This window comes from Rhinolophus sinicus, linkage group LG01, assembly GCF_036562045.2.
Source record: "Rhinolophus sinicus isolate RSC01 linkage group LG01, ASM3656204v1, whole genome shotgun sequence".
Lineage (NCBI taxonomy): Eukaryota > Metazoa > Chordata > Mammalia > Chiroptera > Rhinolophidae > Rhinolophus > Rhinolophus sinicus.
Window position 1 is genome coordinate 119,149,307 of NC_133751.1, and position 27,174 is coordinate 119,176,480.

At 40.8% G+C, this 27,174-nt stretch overlaps 1 protein-coding gene across 3 annotated transcripts in view; it reads right to left on the reverse strand.

The window, feature by feature from the left end:
• The window catches only part of CFAP221 (cilia and flagella associated protein 221), a 103,837-nt gene that overhangs the window by 16,786 nt on the left and 59,877 nt on the right, over nt 1–27,174 (reverse strand). For all 3 annotated transcript variants that reach the window (XM_074335277.1, XM_074335274.1, XM_074335279.1), the window contains 7 exons: nt 19,139–19,228; nt 17,703–17,801; nt 14,106–14,211; nt 12,681–12,814; nt 10,614–10,694; nt 9,768–9,875; nt 9,545–9,679 (listed from right to left, as the gene is read on the reverse strand). In XM_074335277.1, coding sequence (XP_074191378.1) covers nt 9,545–9,679; nt 9,768–9,875; nt 10,614–10,694; nt 12,681–12,814; nt 14,106–14,211; nt 17,703–17,801; nt 19,139–19,228 — 753 coding nt within the window. The remainder of the gene's footprint in view (nt 1–9,544; nt 9,680–9,767; nt 9,876–10,613; nt 10,695–12,680; nt 12,815–14,105; nt 14,212–17,702; nt 17,802–19,138; nt 19,229–27,174) is intronic.

Sequence of the window (27,174 nt, forward strand, 5' to 3'; positions counted from 1 at the left end):
GTATTAAATCTGCAAACCCACCAACATGGTATATTTCCCCATTTATTTAGGTCTTCTTTGATTTCTCTAAGAAATGTTTCTTAATTTTCAGTGTATCAGTCTTATATACTTTTGTCAGATTTATTCCTAAATGTTTCATATTTTTTGTTGCTATTGTTAAGTGAGGTGGCTTTTTAAATTTTGTATTGTTTGTTGCTAGTATATAGCAATATAATTAATTTTTTATGTTGATCCTATATCCTTCAATCTTGGTAAATTTGTTTATCAGCTTTAGTAGATTCTTGGGTGGATTCCATTGTATTTTCTACATAGACAATAATTTTATTTGTGAATGTGAATAAAGATAGTTTTACATATTCCTTTCAAATCTGGATGCCTTTTATTTTTCTTGCCTTGTTGCACTGGCTATCATTACAATCTCAAATAGAATTAGTATGAGCAGAATCATTACCTTATTGTTGATCTTGGGGGAAAACATTTATCCATTTACCACTCACTATAATTTTAGCTACAGGTTTTTAATAGATGCCCTTTATCAGGTTGAGAAATGCCCGTCTGTTCTTCACTTGCTATGAGTGCTTATCAGGAATGATGTCAGATAATTTTTCTGCACCAACTGAGATGACGATATAGTTTTTCTTTTTTAGTCTGTTAGTATGGTGAATTACATGGAGTTTTGAATGTTAAACTAATCTTGTATTCCTGGAATAAGCCCCTATTTGCTTATGATATGTCCCTTTTCATATAATGATGAAATTTAATTAGTTAAAATTTTGTTATAAATTGTTTTGCATCTATGTTCAGGAAGGAAACTCTACCCTTTTCCTGTAATGTCTCTATCTGGCTTGGTATCTGAGTAATACTGACTTCTAGAATGAACAGGAAAGTAATCCCCCCCTCTTCTAGTTTCTTGAAGAGTTTTTGTAGATTTGGCATTATTTCTTCTATAAATGTTTGGCAGAATTTTCCAGTAAAGACATCGGAGCCTGGGGTTCTCCTTGTGAGAAGGTATTTAACCACAAATTCAATTTCTTTAATAGATATGGAACTAGTAGAGTTATCTACCTCTTCTTGATAAAATTTAATACTTTGTACCTTTTAAGGAATTTTTCCATTTAACTTCTCTAATTTACTGGTTTAAAGTTTTTCACAATATTAACTTATTATCTTTTTAATATTCTGTAGAAGCTGTAGAGATGTCACCTCTGCCATTCCTGATATTGGTCATTTTTGTCTTTTACCTTTATTTTTCCCTGATCTTTTGGGTTAGAAATTAATCCATTTTGTTGATCTTCTCAAAGAACCAGTTTTTTTCTATTTGATTTTCTGTTTTCTTTTCTTTTTTTTTTTTTTTAATTAAATTTATTGGGGTGACAATTGTTAGTAAAATTACATAGATTTCAGGTATACAATTCTGTATTACATCATCTATAAATCTCATTGTATGTTCATCACCCAGAGTCAGTTCTTCCATCACCATATATTCGATCCCCCTTACCCTCACCTCCCCCCCCCCATTACCCTCTGGCAACCACTAAACTATTGTCCGTGTCTATGAGTTTCTGTTTCTCATTTGTTTGTCTTGTTCTTTTGTTGTTTTTGGTTTATATACCACATATCAGTGAAATCACATGGTTCTCTGCTTTTTCTGTCTGACTTGTTTCGCTCAGCATTACTCTCTCAAGATCCATCCATGTTGTCACAAATGTTCCTATACCATCTTTTCTCACTGGCGAATAGTATTCCATTGTGTATATGTACCACAACTTCTTTATCCATTCATCTATCGAAGGACATTTTGGTTGTTTCCATGTCTTGGCCACGTAAACAAAGCTGCAATGAACATTGTGTCTTTATCTCTAAATGTTTTCAGATTTTTGGGTAGATACCCAGGAGAGGGATTGCTGGGTCATCTATTCGTAATTCTTTGAGGAACCTCCACACTGCCTTCCATAACGGCTGCACCAGTCTGCATTCCCACCAACAGTGTATGAGGGTTCCTTTTTCTCCACAACCTCTCCAACATTTGTTACTATTTGTCTTGTTGATGATCGCCATTCTGACTGGGGTGAGGTGATATCTCATTGTGGTTTTGATTTGCATTTCTCTGATGATTAGTGATGTTGAGCATTTTTATTTGCCATTTGTATGTCCTCTTTGGAGAAATGTCTCTTCAAGTCCTCTGCCCATTTTTCAATTGGGTTGTTTGTTTTTTTGTTGTTGAGTTGCATGAGTTCCTTGTATATTCTGGATACTAGCCCCTTATCGGAGGCACTGTTAGCAAAAATCTTCTCCCATTCAGTTGGTGGCCTCTTTATTTTGTCAATGGTTTCTTTTGCTGTGCAGAAGCTTTTAAGTTTCATATAGTCCCATTCGTTTATTTTAGCTTTTACTTCCATTGCCTTTGGAGTCAAGTTCATAAATGCTCTTTGAACCCAAGGTCCATAAGTTTAGTACCTATGTTTTCTTCTATGCAGTTTATTGTGTCAGGTCTTATGCTTAAGTCTTTGATCCATTTTGAATTAACTTTGGTACATGGTGACAAATAGCAGTCCAGTTTCATTCTTTTCTATCCAATTCTCCCAGCACCATTTATTGAAGAGGCTGTCTTTGCTCCATTGTATGTTTTTAGCTTCTTTGTCAAAAATTATCTGTCCATATTTATGTGGTTTTATTTCTGGGTTCTCAATTCTGTTCCATTGGTCTATTTGTCTGTTTTTCTGCCAATACCATGCTGTTTTGATTATTGTGGCCCTGTAGTACAGGCCAAAGTCAGGAAGTGTGATACCTCCATTATAGTTCTTTTTCTTAAGATTGCTTTGGCTATTCGGGGTCTTTTGTGGTTCCAAACAAATCTGATGATTTTTGTTCTATTTCTTTAAAATATGCCATTGGGATTTTGATGGGGATTGCATTGAATCTGTATATTGCTTTGGGTAATATGGCCATTTTAACTATGTTGATTCTTCCAATCCATGAGCACGGAATGTCTTTCCATTTCTTTGTGTCTTCTTCAATTTCTTTCAAAAATGTCTTATAGTTTTCAGCATATAGGTCTTTCACATCCTTGGTTAAGTTTATTCCTAGGTATTTTATTCTTTTTGCTGCAATTGCAAAAGGAATTGTTTTTTGTATTTCTTTTTCTGAGATTTCATTGTTAGTATATAGGAAGGCAATGGACTTTTGTGCGTTGATTTTGTAGCCGGCAACTTTACTGTATTCGTTGATTGTTTCTAGTAGCTTTTTGGTGGAGTCTTTAGGGTTTTCTATATATAGCATCATGTCATCTGCAAAGAGTGATAATTTAACTTCTTCATTCCCAAATCACGGCCGTTTATTTCTTTCTCTTGCCTGATTGCTCTGGCAAGGACTTCCAACACTATGTTGAAAAGCAGAGGTGATAGGGGACATCCCTGTCGTGTTCCTGAACGTAGAGCAAAGGGCTTCAGCTTTTCTCCATTAATTATGAGATTAGCAGAGGGCTTGTCATATATGGCCTTTATTATGTTAAGGTATTTTCCTTCTATACCCATTTTATTAAGTGTTTTAATCATAAATGGATGTTGTATCTTGTCAAATGCTTTTTCTGCATCAATTGATATAATCATATGATTTTTGTCCTTTATTTTGTTTATGTGATGTATCACATTGATGGATTGGATGAACCCCACTTGGTCGTGATGAATAATCTTTTTAATGCATTGTTGTATTCGATTTGCTAGAATTTTATTTAGGATTTTTGCATCGGTATTCATTAGAGATATTGGTCTGTAGTTTTCTTTTGTGCTGTCCTTACCAGGTTTTGGTATCAGGGTAATGTTGGCCTCATAAAATGAGTTAGGGAGTACTGTCTCTTCTTCAATTTTTGGAAGAGTTTGTGCAGAATTGGTATTAGATCCTCTTTGAAGGTTTGGTAGAATTCACTAGTGAAGCCATCTGGTCCCGGACTTTTGCTTTTGGGAAGGTTTTGGATGACTGATTCAATTTAGTTACTGGTGATCGGTCTGTTTAGATTTTCCAGTTCTTCATGGTTCAGCCTTGGAAGGCTATATGTTTCTAAGAACTTGTCCATTTCTTCTAGGTTGTTGAATTTGGTGGCATATAGTCCTTCATAGTATTCTTGGATGATCCTTTGTATTTCTGTGGTGTCCGTGATAACTTCCCCTTTTACGTTTCTGATTTTGTTAATCAGTGTCTTCTCTCTTTTATCTTAGTAAGTCTAGCCAAGGGTTTGTCAATTTTGTTAATCTTTTCAAAGAACCAGCTCTTTGTCACATTAATTTTTTCTATTGTCTTTTTGTTCTCTATTTCATTTAGTTCTGCTCTAATTTTTATTATTTCCTTTCTTCTGCTGACCTTGGGTTTTACTTGTTCTTCTTTTTCTAGTTCTTTAAGGTGTAACATGAGGTTATTTATTTGGGAGTTTTCTTGTTTCTTGAGATAGGCCTGTAATGAGATAAATTTCCCTCTTAAAACTGCTTTCGCTGCATCCCAAAATTTTGGTAGGATGTATTTTCATTGTCATTTGTTTCTATGTATCTTTTGATCTCTCCTCTAATTTCTTCTTTGACCCAGTCCTTCTTTAAAAGTATGTTGTTTAATCTCCATGTATTTGTGTTTTTAATTTCAAAGCCTTGTGATCAGAGAATATGCATGGTATGATTTCAATCTTCTTAAATTTGTTGAGACTGATTTTATGTCCCAATATATGGTCTATCCTTGAGAATGTTCCGTGTACACCAGAAAAGAATGTATAGTCTGATGTTTTAGGATGAAGTGCTCTATAAATGTCAATTATGTCCATTTCATCTAATGTGTCATTTAGGGCTACTATTTCGTTATTTATTTTCTGTTTGGATGATCTATCCATAGCTGTCAATGATGTATTTAAGTCCCCTAGTATAATTGTGTTTTGGTCAATTTCTCCCTTTAGTTCTGTTAGTAGTTGCTTGGTGTATTTCGGTGCTCCCTGATTGGGGGCATAAATATTGATGACTGTTATGTCTTCTTGTTGTACAGTCCCCTTCACCATTATGAAATGTCCATCTTTATCTCTTGTTATCTTTTTCACCTTGAAGTCTGTTTCATCTGATATCATTATGGCTACACCTGATTTTCTCTGGGTACCATTTGCTTGGAGTGTCAATTTCCACCCTTTCACTTTGAGTCTATGCTTGTCCTTGTAGCTGAGATGTGTCTCTTGGAGACAGCATATGGTTGGGTTTAGTTTTTGATCCAATCTGCTACTCTGTGCCTTTTTATTGGTGAGTTCAGTCCATTTACATTTAGGGTGATTATTGATATGTGAGGATTTCCTGTCATTCTATCTTTAGTTTTCTGGTAAGGCTGTGTCTCCATTGTTTCTTTGCCTTTATGTTGTTGTCTATTATTTCTGTGTGGTGGTATTCTATGATGTTTCCCTTTTATTTCAGTATATATTTCAGCTCTGGATTTTTTTTTGAGTGGTTACCCTTAAGTTTATGTAAAAGAAAGTTTGATATTTAGAGTATTCCATTTTCTTCAGCACACTTACTCTCTCCATTCCCATATTTCCGTTCAGGTCTTTTGTATGTCTGGAAAGGTCTTTATTCCTCCTTCATATCTAAAGGATATCTTTGCTGGATATATTATTCTTGGCTCATGATTTCTCTCTTTCAATAGTTTGAATATTTGGTTCCACTCCCTCCTGGCTTGTAGAGTTTCTGCTGAAAAATCTGATGATAATCTAATGGGCTTTTTTGTAAGTTACCGTCTTCTTTTCCCTGGCTGCCTTGAGGATTCTTTCTTTGTCGTTGATTTTAGACAGCTTCAATACAATGTGCCTTGGAGAAGGCCTGTTGGGATTGAGGTAACTAGGTGTTCTATTTGCTTCTTGGATTCGAGGGTCCAGTTCTGTCCACAAATTTGGGAAGTTCTCATCGACAATTTGTTTGAATATATTCTCTGTTCCCTTCTCTCTTTCTTCTCCTTCTGGTATGCCCATTATTCTTATATTGCTCTTTCTGATGGAGTCAGAAAGTTCTTGTAGAGTTCTTTCATTTCTTTTAAGTCTCAAGTCTCTTTCTTCTTCTCTCTGTGTCATTTCCAGGTTTCTATCTTCGATGTCACTGATTCTTTCCTCCATCTGGTCAACTCTACTACCTAAGCTGGTTATTTCATTCTTAATTTCTTCTATTGAGTTCTTAATCTCCAGAAATTCTATTTGGTTCTTTTTTAAGATTTCAATCTCTTTCGTAAAATGCTCATGCTGTTCTTTGATTGAGTTTCTGAGTTCCTTTAACTGCCTATCTGTGTTTTCTTGTATCTCGTTGAGTTTTTTCAGAACTGCAATCTTGAATTCTCTGTCATTTAAGTCACATATTTCTGTATCTTTAAGTGCCTTCTCTGGAGATTTTTCACTTTCTTTCTGAGCTATCTTGTTGCCTTGGTTATTCATGGCGATTACTGGTTTACTATTTCTCTTCCTAGACATCTACAGGAGTGGCTTCTGCAACAGGTTGATAGAAAGCGGTCTTTCTTTTGTTTGCCAGTACTTGTTGGTAGAATGTTTTATTATTTCTCCAACTGCAACTTATTTTCCTTCTCCCACACGGTAGTGCTATTTTTTCTCTGCACTATTCCAGCTTCTCACACACTGGGGGGATTCCCTGGGAGACGGGCTTCTCCTCTGTTAATAGTTCGTCTAGGTCACAGGGCGCAGTGTCCCGGTGGGTATGCGGAGAGCGATGTTCCAAAGCTCTTCCAGCTCCTGATTCAGAGCCCGTAGGTTTCAGCAGTTCTGTTTACTCCTGCAGGGATCCGCCCAGATAGGTGGGGTCAGGGGCGGGGTGAGTTGTGAGAGGTGGCCCAGAGCAATGGCGGCGACCACCACCACAGCACCTGTAGGTGATTTCAGTCGGTAGTGGGCCTCTTCGTCTTGCCTGTCTGCTGTGCAGGGAGTCCTTTGTGGAGTTTTTGTTGTTCGATTCGTTGTAAATTCCAGGGGAGCTTTACAGAGGCTCACCTCACGCCGCCATTTTTCCGGAACTCTCGATTTTCTGTTTTCTATTTCATTGATTTTCAATCTGATCTTTATTATTTCTCCTCTCTGCTTAGTTTGTTTTTCATCTGTTGTTCTTCTTTTTATTTTCTTAAAGGGGTGGATGAAGACATTAACTTGAGACCTACCTTATTTTCTCACGTATGTGTATAGTATTATAGATTTCCCACAACATTTTTGTGTTGTGTTTTCATTATATTCAAATAAAATATTTTCTATGTTCTCTTTTGATTTCTTATTTGGCCTTTAGGCTACGTTAAAGTATATTAATTAGCATTCAAATTTTGGGGGTGTGTTTCTAGATATTTTTCATGCTATTTATTTCTGACTTGGTCCATCAAAGTCAGAAAAAATACTTTATATGATTTGAATCTTTTCAATTTTATTGAGCCTTGTTTTGTCACCCAAAGTATAGTCTATCTTGGCAGACCTTTAGTGTACACTTGAAGAGAATCTGTATTTTATTGTTTGTTTGTTTGTTTGTTTTTGGTAGAGTGTCTAGCAATGTCAATTAGGTCAAGTTAATTGATAGTGGTAATTAAGTCTTTTATATCCTTACTGATTTTCTGTTTACTTGTTCTATCAGTTATTGAGAGAGGGGAGTTGAAATCACCAACTATAATTGTGGATTTGTCTATTTTTTCCTTTACAATTCAATCAGTTTTCATTTCACACATTTTGAAGAGCTGGTATTAGGTGGATAAATATTTAGGTTTGTTGTGTCCCTTTACTGAACTGCACTATACTCAGGTTTCTATTCTATACATAGAAGGCATACCCTAAGTATCTGTGGAATTAATGAAGTAATAAATAACTATGGATCTTTTCCACGGAAGTATGAGTGTGACTATGGAAAAATTCCCTTAACTTGTCTAGACTAGTTTTCTCACTTTAAAAACGATGAGGGGATGGTAGTGAGTGGGTAGGGGGGATAAGAAACTGAAGAGTGGTTTTCAAATCTTGCTGTGGGGAACCCCAGGGTTTTACAGGGTACCCCCTTCAGGAGAACCTACTGCCATCCCAGAAACTAGAACTTTATCTATTTTACATTTTGCCTTTCTGTGTAAAATTTCAGCTGTTGAGAGGGTTTTGGTGCTAAAAGAAGTTTGAAAATTACTGAGTTAAATGTCCTGTGAGGTTATCTCAGCTCTACAATTCTATATCTTTGAGGAACATTCTCTTCAAATGATGAGATGACAAGAAAATGCCCCATAATGGCCAAGCCACAAACATCGCAGCTCTCTATAGGAAAGCAGTATAATTCAGAGAAAGAAGGAAACAGTTCCAGCTCTCCTACTAACTGGCTAAGTGACCCTGAGTGTGACTCTCAGCATCTCTGTCCACAATAAAGATACAGATTCATACTTGGATATTGTCACAAAAGAGACTTTCTCAATTAATGTCTGAGGTTCTTTAATTCTCTGTGTGTGTTTTCTTTAAAAAAAAAGAAAAGGCCCATAACTTGGGCAACTCCTGTATTTCACTGATGACTCCATTATTACATAGAACCTCATCAGATTTCCCGTCTGGATTCCAGTCACTTGGGACTTGGGTAACCGGAAATAGTAGAAGAGGGAAACCCATGAGGGCCGATCAGAGTAAGCAAAGGACTGGTGATGGGAGGAAAGCACACAAAGTTTGGCAGAGATATGCAGGGGAACAGGGAAGAATGAGGCTGGGATTTTATGATCGGCTTCGCATAGTCAGGAACTTGGACTTAATTTGGTAGAAAATGGGGTCAGTGAAGAATATCGAGGAGAGTGGCATGGTTAAGGTGTGCTTCAGGGAGGGTAGTCAAGTGTGGCTACAGAAACGAAGCAGAACAGAGAAATCTGGGAGGCAGAGGAATGAGTACGGAAGGGCTACACTGCGCAAGGATGGAATAAAGGATCAACGGAGCTCTGAGTGATGGAGTTTGGGGTAATTTGACTTTCTCTGTCATGATATTTTCTTTCTCATTTTTAAAAACATTATATGTATGTATACGTATACATACATATACATGTACATATACCAGGGGTGCCAAAAAAAATGTACACAAGTGGACACTTTAGTCAGTGCTGCTCAAGCAGTAGTGTGCCATAATCAGAAGTGTCTGGATGCTGATGGTAACCACTCTGAGCACCTCTTGTAATTGCAGGAGTCAAACGTGACTTGTATTCATCTTTCGTTATCAGTATATACTAAGTATTACAATTTTAATACAGTTTTCCTTTCTTAAAATGTGTATTCATTTTTTGGCACCCTCTGTATATGTACCTGTATATTATATAATTAGAAAAGGTTACAAAGCCATTGTCATAAAAATAAATTCTGAAATATTTAAAAGACAGAAACATTGATATTCTCCAAGCAATACATGCTGGCAAGCAATTTCAAAGATGAGATATTGTTTAAACTTTGACATTCCAAAGAGAGAAAAATATTCCCAATTAATTCTTCTGCTTTCTTATAAAGTATCTGCTGAAATAAAGGAACATAGAACACAAGAATTCTGCCACTTACAAAAATATAAAGTGGGTCATAATCTGGAGACACAGCTAAGGCCTCAGGTGGTTTCATGCTCAAGACTGAGGTCTTGTCAGGGAACTGAGGGGTGGCATCCTGCTTCGGCAGGGCAATGACAGTGGTGGCTTCATCCTGTGCAGGGACAAGGCAGCATGTCAGTCTTGATGCCAGGAAAAGAGGGGAGAAGTGAGGGCAATTCCTGAAGGTGGGGATGAATTACCTCAGCTCCTTGCCTCAGGGCTCGAGCAAGCTTTTGAGGTCTGTAACTTGTTGAAGACCTCTGGACACAGAATGGCTGATACCCCTTAATTTTGTACAGTTGAGGAACCTGAGGGCAAAAGAAAATGACTGACTGAAGATCCTTAAAAGCCCAGGACCATTTAGTGGGACCTATTCTCAATGACAGCATTTCCGAGCTGCCTGATGGTGAAAGGAAAACAAGCAGCCCATTGTAACCATCAGATGGTGGCAACTGTTGGTTTGACCAGCTCTGGAGAGAATAGTGCCAGCCCCAAGCCCTGTGCAGGGTTCCAGCACGCAGGAGTATTCACAGTTACTCTCCTGTACCATGTAGCTTAAGTGCAGAAATACCCCAGACACTGGTTTTCCAGTTTAAAACATTTGTATTTTCAAAAATAGAAGTGCTCGTAGACCTCAAGAAAGGCTCACTAACTTTGTTCACTTCATCTTGTGGTTTTTTCTTAAAGTTCCTAATATATTAGGTTGGTGCAAAAGTAATTGCGGTTTAAAAGGTTAAAAATAATTGTAAAAATTGCAGTTGTACTTTTGCACCAACCTAATGTGTAGTTCAGGGAGCCTCATGTATGCATAACATCCGGTCCGTATACAGAATGAGGCTCCTGGTTCCATAAACCACATTAGGAAAAAAGACTCTGTTATACCTCACACGTACCATTAAATCACAGGACAAAAACGTACACGGTATGGTACACAGCATAATCCAATCCATAATAGAAGAAACTAATAAAATAATGCAATTCAAATTCAAGAGTATTTCGTTCAGTCTATAAGAAACCTGATTAAAATACCATGTGGCGGGTCTGACCTGCAGCTTGAGGAAGGAATGACTGTGCTTGACTTGAATTTCTACAGATTTAATGGGGACTGGTCCAAGGCCATCAGGAGCCTGAAATGTGAAAATTCAAAAAATGGACACATAGTCAACACTGAGCAAAAGTGGCTGTGCTTCTATTTCCACACATCTTGAACGTCAAGTAAGCAGTTGTATTCTTAAAGTAGCCCTCCCCACAACCACAGTTGTTACTGGATGTGTGGGGCCTCGAGGCAGCGTTGGTCACCCCCTCCTACATGTCTCTTCGTGTGTGTATTTCTCTTTCATTTTCTACTGTTGTGGATGCTACAAGGTGCCACCCAGAATCCTCTTTAGGCTGGAAGGTTTTACTCCCCCAGCTGCTAGGAGTCCTGTTCATACAAACACCTCTCAGAGGTCAGCCCCCCTCAGGACGTGCCCTGGCTGATGGGAGCTGCCTCACTCAAGGTCATGTACCTCTCTGAGGGCAGCCCACCTCCAAGGACAGGATGAAGCAAAGGTGTGAAGGCTGGGCCTCTCACGCTCTTGTCCCGGCATCGGTGCTGCTCATGAGTTTAGCTGAGGCCTTGGTCAAGAAGGACGGCAGTCCTGCTTCTCTCTCTGTCCACTTCTGCTCCCGCCGCCTCCCTTCCACAGGTGCTAGCCCCCAAAGCACTATGTAATAAACTACCTGCATGCTGATGGGCCTCAGACCAGAGAGCCTGGAACAGCACCTGCCATATGATGAGCACTCAGTAAACACTATATTTCCCCAAATCTAAGACACCGCAATTTAGTATGATGCAGTGCTGACATGCTATCAATTATAAGACATTCCCCAATTTTGAAGAGCTAAATATTGAAAAAGTGATCTTAGACTTGAAGAAATAGAGTATTCATGGAATGAATTACAAAATTCTTTACAGACAGGAATGCTGAGCAGTCTGTTTTTCATCAACCTTGAGCAGCCACGTCTTTCAGAACTGACGAAAGCACCAAGTTAAATATATAAGCTCCAAACTATTCAAAAAGAATGAGAAGGGCTCCATAGCAGTGATTTCTTTCATCCTATCCACCCCATCAATTACTGAGTATCAGATGTTTATTGTTGCTTGAACATCATAGATTTATTATTTCCTAGGAACTGAATAGTCTAGCCTTTTAAGTAATTTAATTATCTAATGCAGAAAACACATGGAATTTTTAAAGTCAGTCTGTAATCCTTGAGTAGATTAACCTGCAATGCTTAATACGTGTTATAGGATGTGAATGCCAAGTTTATTCTTTGAAATTAAAACATTTTTTTACACGTGCACTTTCAATATCAATTTAAACACACTTTTTATTGCTAACTGTGTGAACTTGGGAAACATTTTGCTACTGGCTATGTGCCCTTATGTCAGTTTCCTCCTCATCTGTAAGGTGAGAAATGTAGCACGTAGATTTGTTGAAGTTTAAATGAACTGATACAGCTGAAGTATTTAAGACACTGCCTGCCTGACTCATGGTAAATGCAATATAAGGGCTACTATTTTTATTATAATGCTATTATTTTTATTATATTGTGCCCATAAGGCAAGAGAGATAAACTGTCACACCTCTTGCGAGAGAGAGAGAGAGAGAGAGAGAGAGAGAGAGAGAGAGAGAGAGAGAGAGACTGGAATTATGAGTGTAATGCGTTAGATGTTTGGACCCTGGGACATCCTTTGCTGGCCTGTCCATTTGCTCATGCAGCAAAGAGCTCAGCTGAGCAGGGCCTGCCTCCCCAGGCCAGGCCAGTTCTCTGTTTGGTTTCTCTGTCTGCCCTTCTGCTCTCAGGCTCAATTCCCGGGCAGTCAAGTGGGGCTCTGTGCTCTTGCCGGGCTCCAGGCTTGGCAGGACCCAGCCCACGCTATCAGGAAGCTCTGCACAGGTATTTCAGGTGCCAGGTAGGGGGCAGTAGGTGACCCTGGTTTCCTATTGGTCACAATTCCCTGGGTATACATAGGTCTCCCTTGGGAGCCTCTCAGGGCTTGCCTCGGTATCTGCCTGATGGCCGTCTGATCATGCCTGGCCCCCGCCCCACTACCCAGCAGCACCCACCAACTCGTCGGAGGCCTGGGGAGGATCGTGGGATGGGAAGGCGAAGGGCAGCACTTGACTGGGCGACACGGAGAACTGGCAGGAATAATCGTCTTCACTGGTCTTCAGCGGTTGGAATTTGGAGGGATTCTTGTCTATAAGGGAAAAACAAAACAGCACTTTTGGGGGTTCTTAAGGTGTTTTCATGTGACACCACCATCTTCAGTTGTGTATTTCCCACACACCATTTAGTGGGTACCTGCTACATGCCATTTCAAAAAGAGTATCTACGTATGTATGTATATAGTCTCATTTTTAGTATCCACTTTGTTCTTTACCTCAACCTCTTCTCCAATTGTTTTAAAATATTGTTTTATTTTTACTTCCAAAAAGCTGCTGCTCAAGGAGGACAGGGAAGCCTGAGCCAGGCTCAGGAGCTTGGGCTCGGGAAGAGAGGAAGGGTCTGAAAGCACCAGCGCCTGCCTGCGGGTCTGCGTGTGAGCCACAGATTGGAAATACATATTTTGGGAGAAGCTGGTGGTATGGCTGTTGGGCTTCCAGAAGCTACTGAGAGTGGGCCTCTGACAGCCCCAGTCAACCTGAGGATCAGAGGATTGGAATTCCTTTAAATGGGAAGGTAATATGAGATAAAAGCTTTATGTGCAAATGCTAGGGTAAGATAACACCAGATCTAGCCAATCAATCGACGAGTATAAGTGCCGACTATCTTAGTCTCTCTGGTGATGAGAGAGAAGAGGGCACAAAAGAGGAGGGGAACCACGGCCAGACTTCACAGACATTACAACTTAGATTGGTCAGCCTTGTGCATTATCAGCTGGGCAGGTATTTCAGCCAAAGCTGGTGTGGAGGTCTGCTTTATGTCACATCGTAGGTTGAATAACGGCCCCCCAAAGATGTCTATGTTCTATTCCCCAGAACCTGTGACTATGTCACCTTGCATGGTTAAAGGGACTTTGCAGATGTGATTAAGGATTTTGAGATAGGGAGAGGGTCCTGGCTTCTCCAGGTGGGCCCAGTGTAATCATAGGGTCCCTATACGAGGGAGGCGGGAGGGTCAGAGTTAGAGAAGATGTGACGATTGAAGCAAGAGGGCAGAGTGACCTGAGGAAGTGGCTGTAAGCCAAGCCACACAGGCAGGCTTTGGAAGCTGGAAAAGGCCAGGACACATTCTCCACTGGAGCCTCTGGAAGGGACCAGCCCTGCTGACATCCTGATTTTAGATTTCTGACCTTTAGAACTGCGAGATAATAAATTTGTGTTGTTTGAAGACACTAGTTTATGGTGATTGGTTACAGCACCCATAGAAAATGAATATCTGTGATTTACGAAAATTTTGTATTTCCACACAGCTAACTTCATTATAAAGAAAGCTCATGCTCAGAGGACTACTGGTTGAAGCTTCAGTACTTCCCAACTGCAGCTTACCTCGCGTTACCCACTGTCTTCCGTGGCTGAGCCTTCTGACTGTGGTCTCTCTGTCCATGTCACGAACAGCGCCCAGCATTTTGAGTAATCGTTGATGAACCATGACCTGGAATTAGAAAGAATAACGATTTCCAATGATTAATTGGCACATGCTTATTTTGGCATTCAATTTAATTCACTTTCTGCAACCACAGCCAAGGACTAATGCCACTGTCCTAAGTCGGAATTCACCAGGAGAGGAGAGGAACATGCTGCCCTAGACCCAGGTCACAGGGACTTCAAGGTCAGGGCAATGTCGACTTGCCTGATACAAAAAAAGACCAGGTTGTCACCTAGCCTTGTGCCACCCAATTTACGAGACCCAGTTTTCTCATATTTTCAGAGAAGAAAGAAAGACTATTTCTACATTCTTTTTATTTTCGTTGTATTTGAGTAGCACTGTTCCTGCTGTGTTATTTTCAGAGTTGAAGGACAAACTAAATGGACCATTCTGTAGAAATAGAGCTGTGGGTCATGGGCAATGCTCACTGTACATCACTGCGCTTTGCATTTAGAGCAAATGCTACTGGAAGTGAGTCTACTTGTGCACAGAGCTGCGGCTGAAGGGACCATTCATTCCATGAGGAACACTGCTTTCCATCCTGTAAAGGACTTTTCCATTTAACAGATATTATGACGTGGCTATTCTGTGGCCAGGTCTGTGCAAGGTGCTGGAGATGCAGCAGAGACAAACAAATAGCAGCTTGCGCGGAGCTGATATTCCAAGGCGGCGCGGGTGGAGTGGATGCCAGTAACACGTAAACAAATAAACAAGGTAAATACCATGAAGAAAATAAGAGAGTAAAATGCACGAGGACATGACTCAGGGGCTAGGAAGGGGCGGCCTGGCATTTATACAAGGATAATTAGGGAAGAACTTTCTGAGGGGGTGAGATTTGATCTGAGACTTAAATGATGAGGAGACCATGATCTTGGGAAGAGGTTCCTGAGCAGAGGAACCAGCAAGTACAAAGATCCTGATTCGGGGACAAATGAGACTTGTTGAAGGGACAGGGAGAAATGTAGCATGGTCTTGTAGCCTTGATAACAATTGTGCATTGGATTCTAATTGTAATGGGAAGCCTTGGCAGGGTCTTACCAGGAAGAGGTACCATCTTTCAGCTGTGGGATCCTACTCTGGCTGCTGCCTGGGGATGGGAAGCAGGGACGCCTGCTGCAGGCTTTCAGGCAGGAGGTGACAGAGCTGTGACTGAGCTGGGGAGAGGGCAGGAAGTCATCAGACTGGGAACATACTGTTCTGAACTGACAGTACTTGCAGGGTGTGCGAGGAAAAGAATGAGACCTCACTCAGAGCAAAGCACATGACTGCTGACAATACAATACTTTTCTTACCCTGGTGGGCGTGTTCCACTAGTGGGAAGCCAGCCCGGCCCGTGACTTGCTGTTGTTTGCCTACTGGTGACAGCTGTGCTATTCTCCCTCGGAGCACAGTTTTGTGCTTCCTCTTTCTGCCCCTTTCTGCCCCACACCGAGCATTCTATGGCCACTCAGTTCTGCACATATACAGAGCCCACCAGACAAAACTTCAGCAGGGACTCCGGTTCTCTAGAGCTTTGGAGGTCAGTGAGTAGGTCACCGGTGAAGCAAGCTCTGTCCCTCTTCGCCTAGATTGTCATCAGTCCAGGCCTAAAGCACTGCTTGAAAGATAACCTGTACCATAAACTTTTAGTCCCTTCTACACATTCACTCATTTCATTTTCACAGTAACCCTACGAGGCAGGTCTTACTGTTATCCTCAGGTGCAGGTGAAGAAACTAAGGCACAGAGGTTCTGTGACTTGTCCAGGATCAGAAAGCTATAAGAAGTAGCATCAAGAATTATGGGCAGGGGCCGGCCTGGTGGCTCAGGGGGTTAGAGCTCCGTGCTCCTAACTCCGAAGGCTGCTGGTTCGATTCCCACATGGGCCAGTGGGCTCTCAACCACAAGGTTGCCAGTTCAATCCCTCGAGTCCCGCAAGGGATGGTGGGCTCTGCCCCCTGCAACTAAGATTGAACACGGCACCTTGAGCTGAGCTGCCTCCAGGATGGCTCAGTTGGTTGGAGCGCATCCTCTCAACCACAAGGTTGCTGGTTCGACTCCCGCAAGGGATGGTGGGCTGTGCCTCCTGCAACTAGCAACGGCAACTGGACCTGGAGCTGAGCTGCACCCTCCACAACTAAGACTGAAAGAACAACAACTTGAAGCTGAACAGAACCCTCCACAACTAAGATTGAAAGGACAACAACTTGACTTGGAGAAAAATCCTGGAAGTGCACACTGTTCCCCAATAAAGTCCTGTTCCCCTTCCCCAATAAAATCTTAAAAAAAAAACAAAAAAAAAACCAAAGAATTATGGGCAGGCAACCTGGTTCCAGAATTCAAATAACCATTGCTGTCGCCTGCTTGAGGAGTGGCTCTGCCCCGGCTCCCAAGGAAGCCACACTCAAGTAGAATGAGATGCAAGCGGCACCCAGGGCTAAAGCTTACAGGGACTATTTCTTGGAGGAAAGGTAGACTTGAGTTGGCCCAAAGAACAGGTGTGGACAGATGGAGGGGAGATGGGATGGCCTGTCAGTTGAAGGGCAGAGCAGAAACACAGGGTCGGAGTAGGGAATGAGCTGGTGTGTTTGAAAGCTGAAGACTGGACAACGTAGAGACGGGGGTAGCTGGATTGGTGTGGCTGCAGCCAGACCAGGGAGCCACTTTCTGCCCTTTATTGGCAATAGAGGACAAGAAGTTTTCATTCGATCCTGATCACAGGAAGCCACATTAGCAATGTGCTAGGCGGAAACCCAGTGGGAGGGCAAAGAACCCACAGAAGTGAGATGATACATCTTGACAGGGAAGCCATAAGCCTGAAGTTAGAGACAAGATCCCACAGGACTTCTCAGGTGTTCTCTCTAGAAATCACTGATCAACATCATACTGTTGTAGAGCTACCACATAACCTAGCAATTGTACTCCCCAGTGTATGTACCCAAGAGAACTGAAAACAAACTACAAATTTGCACACAAATGTTCACAGCATCATTATTCATAATAGGCACAAAGTGAGAACAACCCAAATGTTTTCCAGTTGCTGAATGGTAAACAAAATGTGGTCTATCCATACAATGAGACAGTATTCAGCCATAAAAAGGAATGAAGTACTGATACATGCTATAACATGGATGAACCTTGAAAACACACTAAGGGAAAGAAGCCAGTTACAAAAGGCCAGGTATTATATAATTCCATTTATATGAAATGTCCAGAACAGACAAATCCATAGAAACAGAGAGTAGATTAGCGGTTGCCAGGGCCTGGGGGATGGAGTGTGCCTGCTAATGGAAACCAGGTTTCTTTTTGTGGTGATAAAAATGTTCTAAAATTAGATAGTGGTGATGGTTGCACAACTCTGTGACTATACTAAAAACTACTGAATTATACACTTTACAAGAGTGAATTTTATAGTGTGTGAATTATATCTCAATAAAGCTGTTATAAAAAACTCATTGTTTGATTTCCTTGTGCTGAGGACTAAACAAGTTAAAATTTCAGTCTGGTGCTGAGACTTACCTTGCGTGCTACTTGTTGAAACCGTCTTTGGGCCCTGAACCTATTGACCCAAGTATTATTTGTGAGTGGATCAAAATTAGGATGAAATTCCTTGATTTTCTGTGAACATAAAACATAGGCACGTCTTTGATTTAAATTTTAAAGCATTTAATACAAATATTTTAGAGTTTGAGCCCAACTTTAGTTATTACTTATTTGTCCTGCCATATATTATAATAAGCATTTATGAAGCACTTTGAGTGTACGTGGCATTATAGGGAACACGTCTTGGGTTGGGGGCCAAAAGTGGAAGCTTTAGGTTTTAAGAAATTTACAGTTTAGTTAAGGAGCACAAGCAAACTCATGCGACCCTGAGGAAGAAGAATAAGGTCACACGGATCTTAGTCCCATGTGCAGGGTGCTTGGCACTGCCTCCAGAATGGGCAGGAACAGACTAGATGATGCCCGGTGGAGAACGGCTGCTTCGCTCAGCCCTGCCCCCCAGCGCCAGCAAGAGCCTGCATGTGGTGGACACAAGTGTGCGCAGATCCTGGGGACGTACTGAGGCCAGACAGAGCCTCAGGCCATGTAGATTCTTGAGCAGGGAAGCAATATGAAGAAACAGGCATCAGAAATGAATGAGTGTCACATTAGCACAAGCAGTGGGCTGGAGAGGAGAGGGAGGAGGCGCAGATACACAAACAAACACCCTGTTGGATTACTTGGGGTCAGACATGAAGGTTGGACTTTGATATGGCCTTGTGGGAAAGCTACTGGTAAGACTGGTGGCCAGATTAAATGTGGGGGAGAAAAAAGAGGTAAAAATACTCAGATGTGGCAAACCCAGACAAGAAAAGTGAGAACGATGGAGGTGGGGAGATTAGGAAGAAATTGTTCATTGTTAAGATTAGAAGTTGGGGTTTAACTTGAAACTATCACGTGGCTGCAGATATTCAGGTGGAGGGGCTACTATTCCCATTTTATCTTTGAGGAACACTGAGGCATAAGTCTCAGAGGGCTTTCCCCAGGTCCCAAATCAGTGGTACAGCTGGGACCAGAACTCTGGCTTCTGACTTCCTGTCTTGTTTCTTTCCCACTAAGGGGAGGGTCAAGGAACAGAGGCCCAGGGACACCCCCCCTCCACCCCCAAGGACCTGCAGACAGGGGCATGGAGAGCAAAGGAAAACAGAAAATGAAACCAAGAAGGAGAAAGTAGCCAGGTGGGAAGGAGAAGCCAAAACATGTAATGCCGTTAATTTCAAGGGGAACATTAATTATGAGTTTTGGTGCTTTACTTGGGAATATGTAGTAAAAAAAACTCTGAAAACATAAGCATACTAAAACTTAAATATCTCTTGCTAAAAGGATTGCTTTAAAATTGTTTAGTATTTTAAAAGTAAGTATTTAAAAGTAAGAGGTGCCTATAATTACATTCCAAATAAAGGAAAGTTACCCACTTCTTCTAGATTGTGAACAACCCGTTTGTGGTTAACTTCTGTCTTCAGTCGCTGAAATTCCTCATCCAAAACAGGATCTCCTCTATCCAGCTGAGTTTTTAAATCATTGAAAATATTAAAATTGAATACAAATGCACATAAGTTTTATTTCTCTTTCAAACTGCTAGAAACCGTTATGCAATTGGTCAAACCCGCCCAAGAAGTTTCTGTTGGGAGTGGTGGCGACAGAAGTAGGTTAAAACGATCATTATAATTATACTCACTGTTTAAACACAGGGAGTTTTTAACAGAAACACAAACTCAAATACCTTCTTTTTGTAACTGGGGGAGAGTTTCTGGAAATTATTTCCAAGGCATTTAGAAGTCACCAAAAAGACTTTAGGAAACCGAGTTTTCATTTAACAGAAATGTCATGTCCCAGTGACGGTTTGAGATTCTCAGAGCTGATTAACCAGGTTTTAACAAAGGCACATGACTCCCCCTCCTTTCCTGGGTGGTGGAGGTTGACAGGGTCTGCCCCTTTCCTGCACCCCAGGCTGTTCCCCTTCCAATGCCTGCTTCCTCAGTACCCCTGAGCTCTCTTTTCTATTCCCCATGAGCCATGCGTCACTTCCAGGGAAGGCTGGCTGGGCTTGGATAAGTGTCTACACACGCCTGCTTCCATAGAAAAGAGGACCATGCATACTGCAAATACTTGTTTATTTTTGCTTATCTGTGGTTTTTATTGTTTGTTGGGTAACTTCCAAAACTAGCTTGGCTCTTAGGTACATTATTCACAATCATTTTTCAAGACTTAACAAGAAGAAATCTATTCTGATCACTACATCACCACCCTATTCAGAAGGAAGGGTTGTATTATTGTCACCAGGTGGTCAGCTGTTGAGCTCTGATTTGCACATGTCAGGAAGTTGAGTTTGAGATTGTGGACCTTAGGTCCAAAATACAGATTTTGTGGGAAGAGACCCAGACCCCCACCACCACGAAAAGTAAAATAAAACAGGCAATTAAAAAGAGGGACTGGCAAACAGGCTGTTAGCTAGAAGAAAGAGGAGGTAAATTCCTATGTTTTATTAAGAATGCTTATTGATGAACATTTCAGCATTTAGTATTATCGATCATCTCCCCTGAGTAAAAGCTCATCGTGCTTAATGGTTTGTGCCACCAGCTATGAGGCCAACTCCCTCCACATCCTCTCCCTCTCTCTTTTTCACATGTTTCTGCCATACACCTTGGGCCTCCAGGTGTGCCTCACCACTGGGTCACCTGCCAGGATTCAGCAGCCAGATGAAACGTCCTGGGCACACACAACAGGGTCCCTGTAATACTTGCTCTCTAACTACACTGGGGCGTCAGGGTGGCCTGCTCATCCTGCTACTCGTCCTGGGATTGATAGTGAGGATGCGGCAGCTCCTTTCCTGCTCGCTCCGTATCTCCTGAAAGCCTCTCTCCAGTCCCTGTTGCCCAGTGTCTGCAGCTGGCCTTGCTTCCTGTATCGTCCAGGAAGATAAGGCCGCATGCATCTGTCAGCCGCTCTGTCTGCATGCACACCTGATGATACCACCGTCCTTCTTTACTCGGCCTTTTCCAGTCCTTCCTCCTGTTCTAAGACAAGCTTTCCCTCTGACCATGGCCTCCCCCCAAGCTTCTTCAACCTTTTCCTCTGCGATGGCTCTTTGCCCTCAGCCATGCTCAAGTCTTCCAAATAAAAATCCCTTCCTTGACATCTCACCCTTTCTAAAGAACGGTCCATCCATTACTCTTTGCCCAGCTCATCTCAAGAAACCATCTACTCACTTCTGCACTTTCCTCGAGCTGTTAAAATGGTATTTTTCCCGCCTCAAGTCTACTGGGGTTGCTGTCACTGAGGCACACAAGGACCTCCAGTGGCCTCATTATCCTGGAACCCTCTTTGCCCTTCACTGACCCCACTGTGTCTGCTTCTCTGGATCCCCTGACCTCCCAACCATATCTCCTCTGTCTCCTTTGAAATCATGAAATTCTCTAGAGTTCCTGCATTGAGCTACTGTCTTTCTCAAGCTATTAGGTGGGTGCAAAAGTAATTGCGGTTTAAAAGGTTAAAAATAAGGAGTGACATCATCAAAATGGCAGCATGAGGTGAGCCTCTGTAAAGCTCCCCTGAAATTTACAACTAATTGAACAACTATAACTGCACAAAGGACTCCCTGCACAGCAGACAGGCAAGATGAAAGGCCCACTACTGCATTCACCTAAAGGTGGGCGAACCGTGTGAGCGAGGGAAGAGGAAAGGGAGAAGTGCGCAGACGGAGCCGCGCGGGCGCAAGACACAGACCTAGCTCAGTGCTCCGAGCTTGCTGCATCCCAGAACTACTGCAGCTGTGGGAGAAGGAAGAACTCGGACTGGTAGGGTTCCTCTTGTGGCCCACAGGGCTGAGGGGGCAGCATATAACGGCTGAACCCAATGCTCACGGCAGAGACCTCGGAGAAAAGACTGAGGGAAGAAGGCTGAAAATGGTGGTTCAAGCTCTCACTGCCAAGCAGAAAATGGAAGCCTTAGGCACTGAGACTAGCCACCCTCTCCCTACCCTCCCAGAGCTCGCCCCACCCCCACCTGCCCAGTGCTAGAAGCAGAACAGTAGCAGTGTCAGATCAAAAGAACAGAATATTTGCACTCCTGAGAATTGTGGTTCACAGACACAGATTAGCAGCCCAACTAGTTCTGGCAAAGGGGAGGGAGCTGTGGAAGCAGGACCGGCTATGGTGGTGGTTGCCACCATTGCTCTGGGCCACCTCTCACAACTCACCCTGCCCCTGGCCCCACCTATTTGGGCGGATCCCTGCAGAGTAAACAGAACTGCTGAAACACACGGGCTCTGAATCTGGTGCAGGAAGAGCTTTGGAACTTCAAAAGCTCTCTGCATCCCCACACTGATGCGGCGCCCTGTGACCTAGACGAACGGTTAACAGAGGAGAAGCCTGTCTCCCAGGGAATCCCCCCATTGTGTGAGAAGCTGGAATAGTGCAGAGAAAACATAACACTACACTGTGAGAGAGGAAAAGGGGCTGCCGTCGGAGAGAAAATAAAACATTCTACCAACAAGTACTAGAAAACAAAAGAACGACCTCTTCCTATCAACCCGTTGCAGACCCACTCCAGTAGACATCTAGGAAGAGAAACAATAAATCATTAATTGCCATGAACAACCAAGGCAATAAGACAGCTCAGAAAGAAAGTGAAAAGTCTCCAGAAAATGAACTTAAAGATATGGAAATATGTGACTTAAATGACAGAGAATTCAAGATTACATTTCTTAAAAAACTCAACAAGATGCAAGAAAACACAAAAATGCAGTTTAACGAACTCAGAAACACAATCAAAGAACAACATGAAAATTTACCAAAGAGATTGAAATTTTTAAAAAGAACCAAATGGAATTTCTGAAGATTAAGAACTCAATAGAAGAAATGAAGAATGAAATAACCAGCTAGATAGTAGAGGTGACCAGATGGAGGAAAGAATCAGTGACATCAAAGATAGAAACCTGGAAACAACATGGAAGGAAGAAGAAAGAGACTTGAGACTTAAAAGAAAGGAAAGAACTCTACAAGAACTTTCTGACTCCATCAGAAAGAGCAATATAAGAATAATGGGCATACCAGAAGGAGAAGAAAGAGAGAAGGGAACAGAGAGTATATTCAAACAAATCATCGATGAGAACTTCCCAATCTTGTGGAAAGAACTGGATCCTCGAATCCAAGGAGCAAAAAGAACACCTAATTACCTCAACCCCAACAGGCCTTTTCCAAGGCACATTGTATTGAAGCTGTCAAAAATCAATGACAAAGAAAGAATCCTCAAGGCAGCCAGGGAAAAGAAGACAGTAACCTATAAAGGAAAGCCCGTTAGATTATCAGCAGATTTTTCAGCAGAAACTCCACAAGCCAGGAGGAAGTGAAACCAAATTTTCAAACTATTGAAAGAGAAATTATGAGCCAAGAATAATATGCCCAGCAAAGATATCCTTTAGATATGATGGAGGAATAAAGACCTTTCAGGACAAACAGAAGCTGAGGGAATTTTCTAATACACGACCTGCACTACAAGAAATACTACAGGAGGCTATTCAACCACCATGAACAGGGACAATTTGTGGCAACCAAAACATAGCAAGAGGGAGAGTAAAAGCCTGAACCGGAATATGGGAATGGAGAAAGTAAGCATGCTGAAGAAAATGGGATACTCTAAATATCAAACTTTCTTTTACATAAACTTAATGGTAACCACTCAAAAAAAAAAAATCCAGAACTGAAATATATACTGTAATAAAAGAAGAAACAGAGGGAAACATCATAGAATACCACCACACAGAAATAATAGACAACAACCAAAAGGCAAAGAAACAATGGAGACACAGCCTTACCAGAAAACTAAAGATAGAATGACAGGAAATCCTCACATATCAATAATCACCCTAAATGTAAATGGACTGAACTCACCAATAAAAAGGCACAGAGTAGCAGATTGGATCAAAAAACTAAACCCAACCATATGCTGTCTCCAAGAGACACATCTCAGCTACAAGGACAAGCATAGACTCAAAGTGAAAGGGTGGAAATTGACACTCCAAGTAAATGGTATCCAGAGAAAATCAGGTGTAGCCATACTGATATCAGATGAAACAGACTTCAGGGTGAAAAAGGTAACAAGAGACAAAGATGGGCATTTCATAATGGTAAAGGGGACTATACAACAAGAAGACATAACAGTCATCAATATTTATGCCCCCAATCAGGGAGCACGGAAATATATCCCAAGCAACTACTAACAGAACTAAAGGGAGAAATTGACCAAAACACAATTACACTAGGGGACCTAAATACATCATTGACAGCTATGGATAGATCATCCAAACAAAAAATAAATAATGAAATAGCAGTCCTAAGTGACCCATTAGATGAAATGGACATAATTGACATTTATAGAGCACTTCATACTAAAACATCAGACTATACATTTTTTTTCTAGTGTACATAGAACATTCTCAAGGATAGACCATATATTGGGACATAACACTAACCTCAGCAAATTTAAGAAGATGGAAATCATCCCAAGCATATTCTCTGAGCACAAGGCTTTGAAATTGGATATCAACTGCAAAAAGAAAGCAGGAAAAACCACAAATACGTGGAGATTAAGTGACATACTTTTAAAGAATGACCGGGTGAAAGAAGAATTTAGAGGAGAGATAAAAAGATACATAGAAACAAATGAGAATAAAAATACTTCCTACCAAAATTTTGGGGATGCAGCGAAAGCAGTTTTAAGAGGGAAATTTATATCATTACAGGCCTATCTCAAGAAACAAGAAAAATCCCAAATAAATAACCTCACGTTACACCTTAAAAAACTAGAAAAAGAAGAACAAATGAAACCTAAGATTAGTAGAAGAAAGGAAATAATAATAATCAGAGCAGAACTAAACGAAATAGAGAACAAAAAGACAATAGAAAAAATTAATGTGACAAAGAGCTGGTTCTTTGAAAAGATTAACAAAATTGACAAACCCTTGGCTAGGCTCACTAAGATAAAAAGAGAGAAGACACTAATAAACAAAATCAGAAATGAAAAAGGGGAAGTTATCGTGGATGCCACAGAAACACAAAGGATCATCCAAGAATACTATGAAGGACTATATGTCATCAAATTCAATAACCTAGAAGAAATGGACAAGTTCTTAGAAACATATAGCCTTCCAAGGCTGAACCATGAAGAACTGGAAAATCTAAACAGACTGATCACCAGTAATGAAATTGAATCAGTCATCCAAAATCTTCCCAAAAGCAAAAGTCCGGGACCAGATGGCTTCACTAGAGAATTCTACCAAACCTTCAAAGAGGATCTAATACCAATCCTGCACAAACTCTTCCAAAAAATTGAAGAAGAGATAGTACTCCCTAACTCATTTTATGAGGTCAACATTACCCTGATACCAAAACCTGGTAAGGACAACACAAAAAAAAGAACTACAGACCAATATCTCTGATGAATACAGATGCAAAAATCCTACATAAAATTCTAGCAAATCAAATGCAACAATGCATTAGAAATATTATTGATCATGACCAAGTGGGGTTCATCCCCGGGGCACAAGGATGGTTCAACATCCACAAATCCATCAATGTGATACATCACATAAACAACATAAAGGACAAAAATCATATGATTATATCAATTGATGCAGAAAAAGCATTTGACAAGATACAACATCCATTTATGATTAAAACACTTAATAAAATAGGTATAGAAGGAAAATATCTTAACATAATAAAGGCCATATATGACAAACCCTCAGCTAATCTCATAATTAACGGTGAAAAAATGAAGCCCTTTGCTGTACGTTCAGGGACATGACAGTGCTGTCCTGTCCCGTAACACCTCTGCTTTTCAACAGTGTTGGAAGTCCTCATCGGAACAATCAGGCAAGAGAAAGAAACAAAAGGCATCCAAATTGGGAAGCAAGAAGTGAAATTGTCACTCTTTGCAGATGACAAGATGCTATATATAAAAAACCCTAGAGACTCCACCGAAACGCTATTAGAAAAAATCAATGAATACAGTAAAGTTGTCGGCTACAAAATCAATGTACAAAAGTCCATTGCATTCCTATATACTAACAATGAAATCTCAGAAAAAGAAATAAAAAAAAACAGTTCCTTTTGCAAAAAACAGTTCCTTCAGCAAAAAGAATAAAATACCTAGGAATAAACTTAACCAAGGATGTGAAAGACCTATATGCTGAAAACTACAAGACATTTTAAAAAGAAATTGAAGAAGACACAAAGAAATGGAAAGGCATTCCGTGCTCATGGATTGGAAATATCAACATAGTTAAAATGGCCATATTACCCAAAGCAATGTACAGATTTAATGCAATCCCCATCAAAATCCCAATGGCAATTTTTTAAAGAAATAGAACAAAAAATCATCAGATTTGTTTGGAACCACAAAAGACCCCCGAATAGCCAAAGCAATCTTAAGAAAAAAGAACAATGTTGGAGGTATCACTCTCCCTGACTTTAGCTTGTACTACAGGGCAACAATAATCAAAACAGCATGGTATTGGCAGAAAAACAGACACGTAGACCAATGGAATAGAATTGAGAACTCAGAAATAAAACCACATAAATATGGACAGATAATTTTTGACAAAGAAGCTAAAAACATACAATGGAGCAAAGACAGCCTCTTCAATAAATGGGGCTGGAAAGCTACATGCAAAAGAATGAAACTGGACTGCTATTTGTCACCATGTACCAAAATTAATTCAAAATGGATCAAAGACTTAAGCATAAGACCTGAAACAATAAACTGCATAGGAGAAAACAGAGGTACCAAACTTATGGACCTTGGATTCAAAGACTGTTTTATAAATTTGACTCCTTAGGCAAGGGAAGTAAAGCTAAAATAAATGAATGGGACTGTATCAAACTTAAAAGCTTCTGCACAGCAAAAGAAACCATCGACAAAATAAGAGGCAACCAACAGAATGGGAGAAGATTTTTGCAAACAGTGCCTCTGATAAGCGGCTAATATCCAAAATATATAAGGAACTCATGCAACTCAACAACAAAAAAACAAACAACTCAATTGAAAAATGGGCAGAGGACCTGAAGAGACATTTCTCCAAAGAGGACATACAAATGGTAAATAGACATATGAAAAATGCTCAACATCACTATTCATCAGAAATGCAAATAAAAACCACAATGAGGTATCACCTCACCCCAGTCAGAATGGCTATCATCAACAAGACAAATAGTAACAAGTGTTGGAGAGGCTGTGGAGAAAAAGGAACCCTCATACACTGTTAGGAATGCAGACTGGTGCAGCCGCTATGGAAGGTAGTGTGGAAGTTCCTCAAAAACTTACCAATAGAATTACCATATGACCCAGCAATCCCTCTGCTGGATATCTACCCAAAAAATCTGAAAACATTTATCCATAAGGACAAGTGTGCTCCAATGTTCATTGCAGCTTTATTTACGGTGAACAAGAC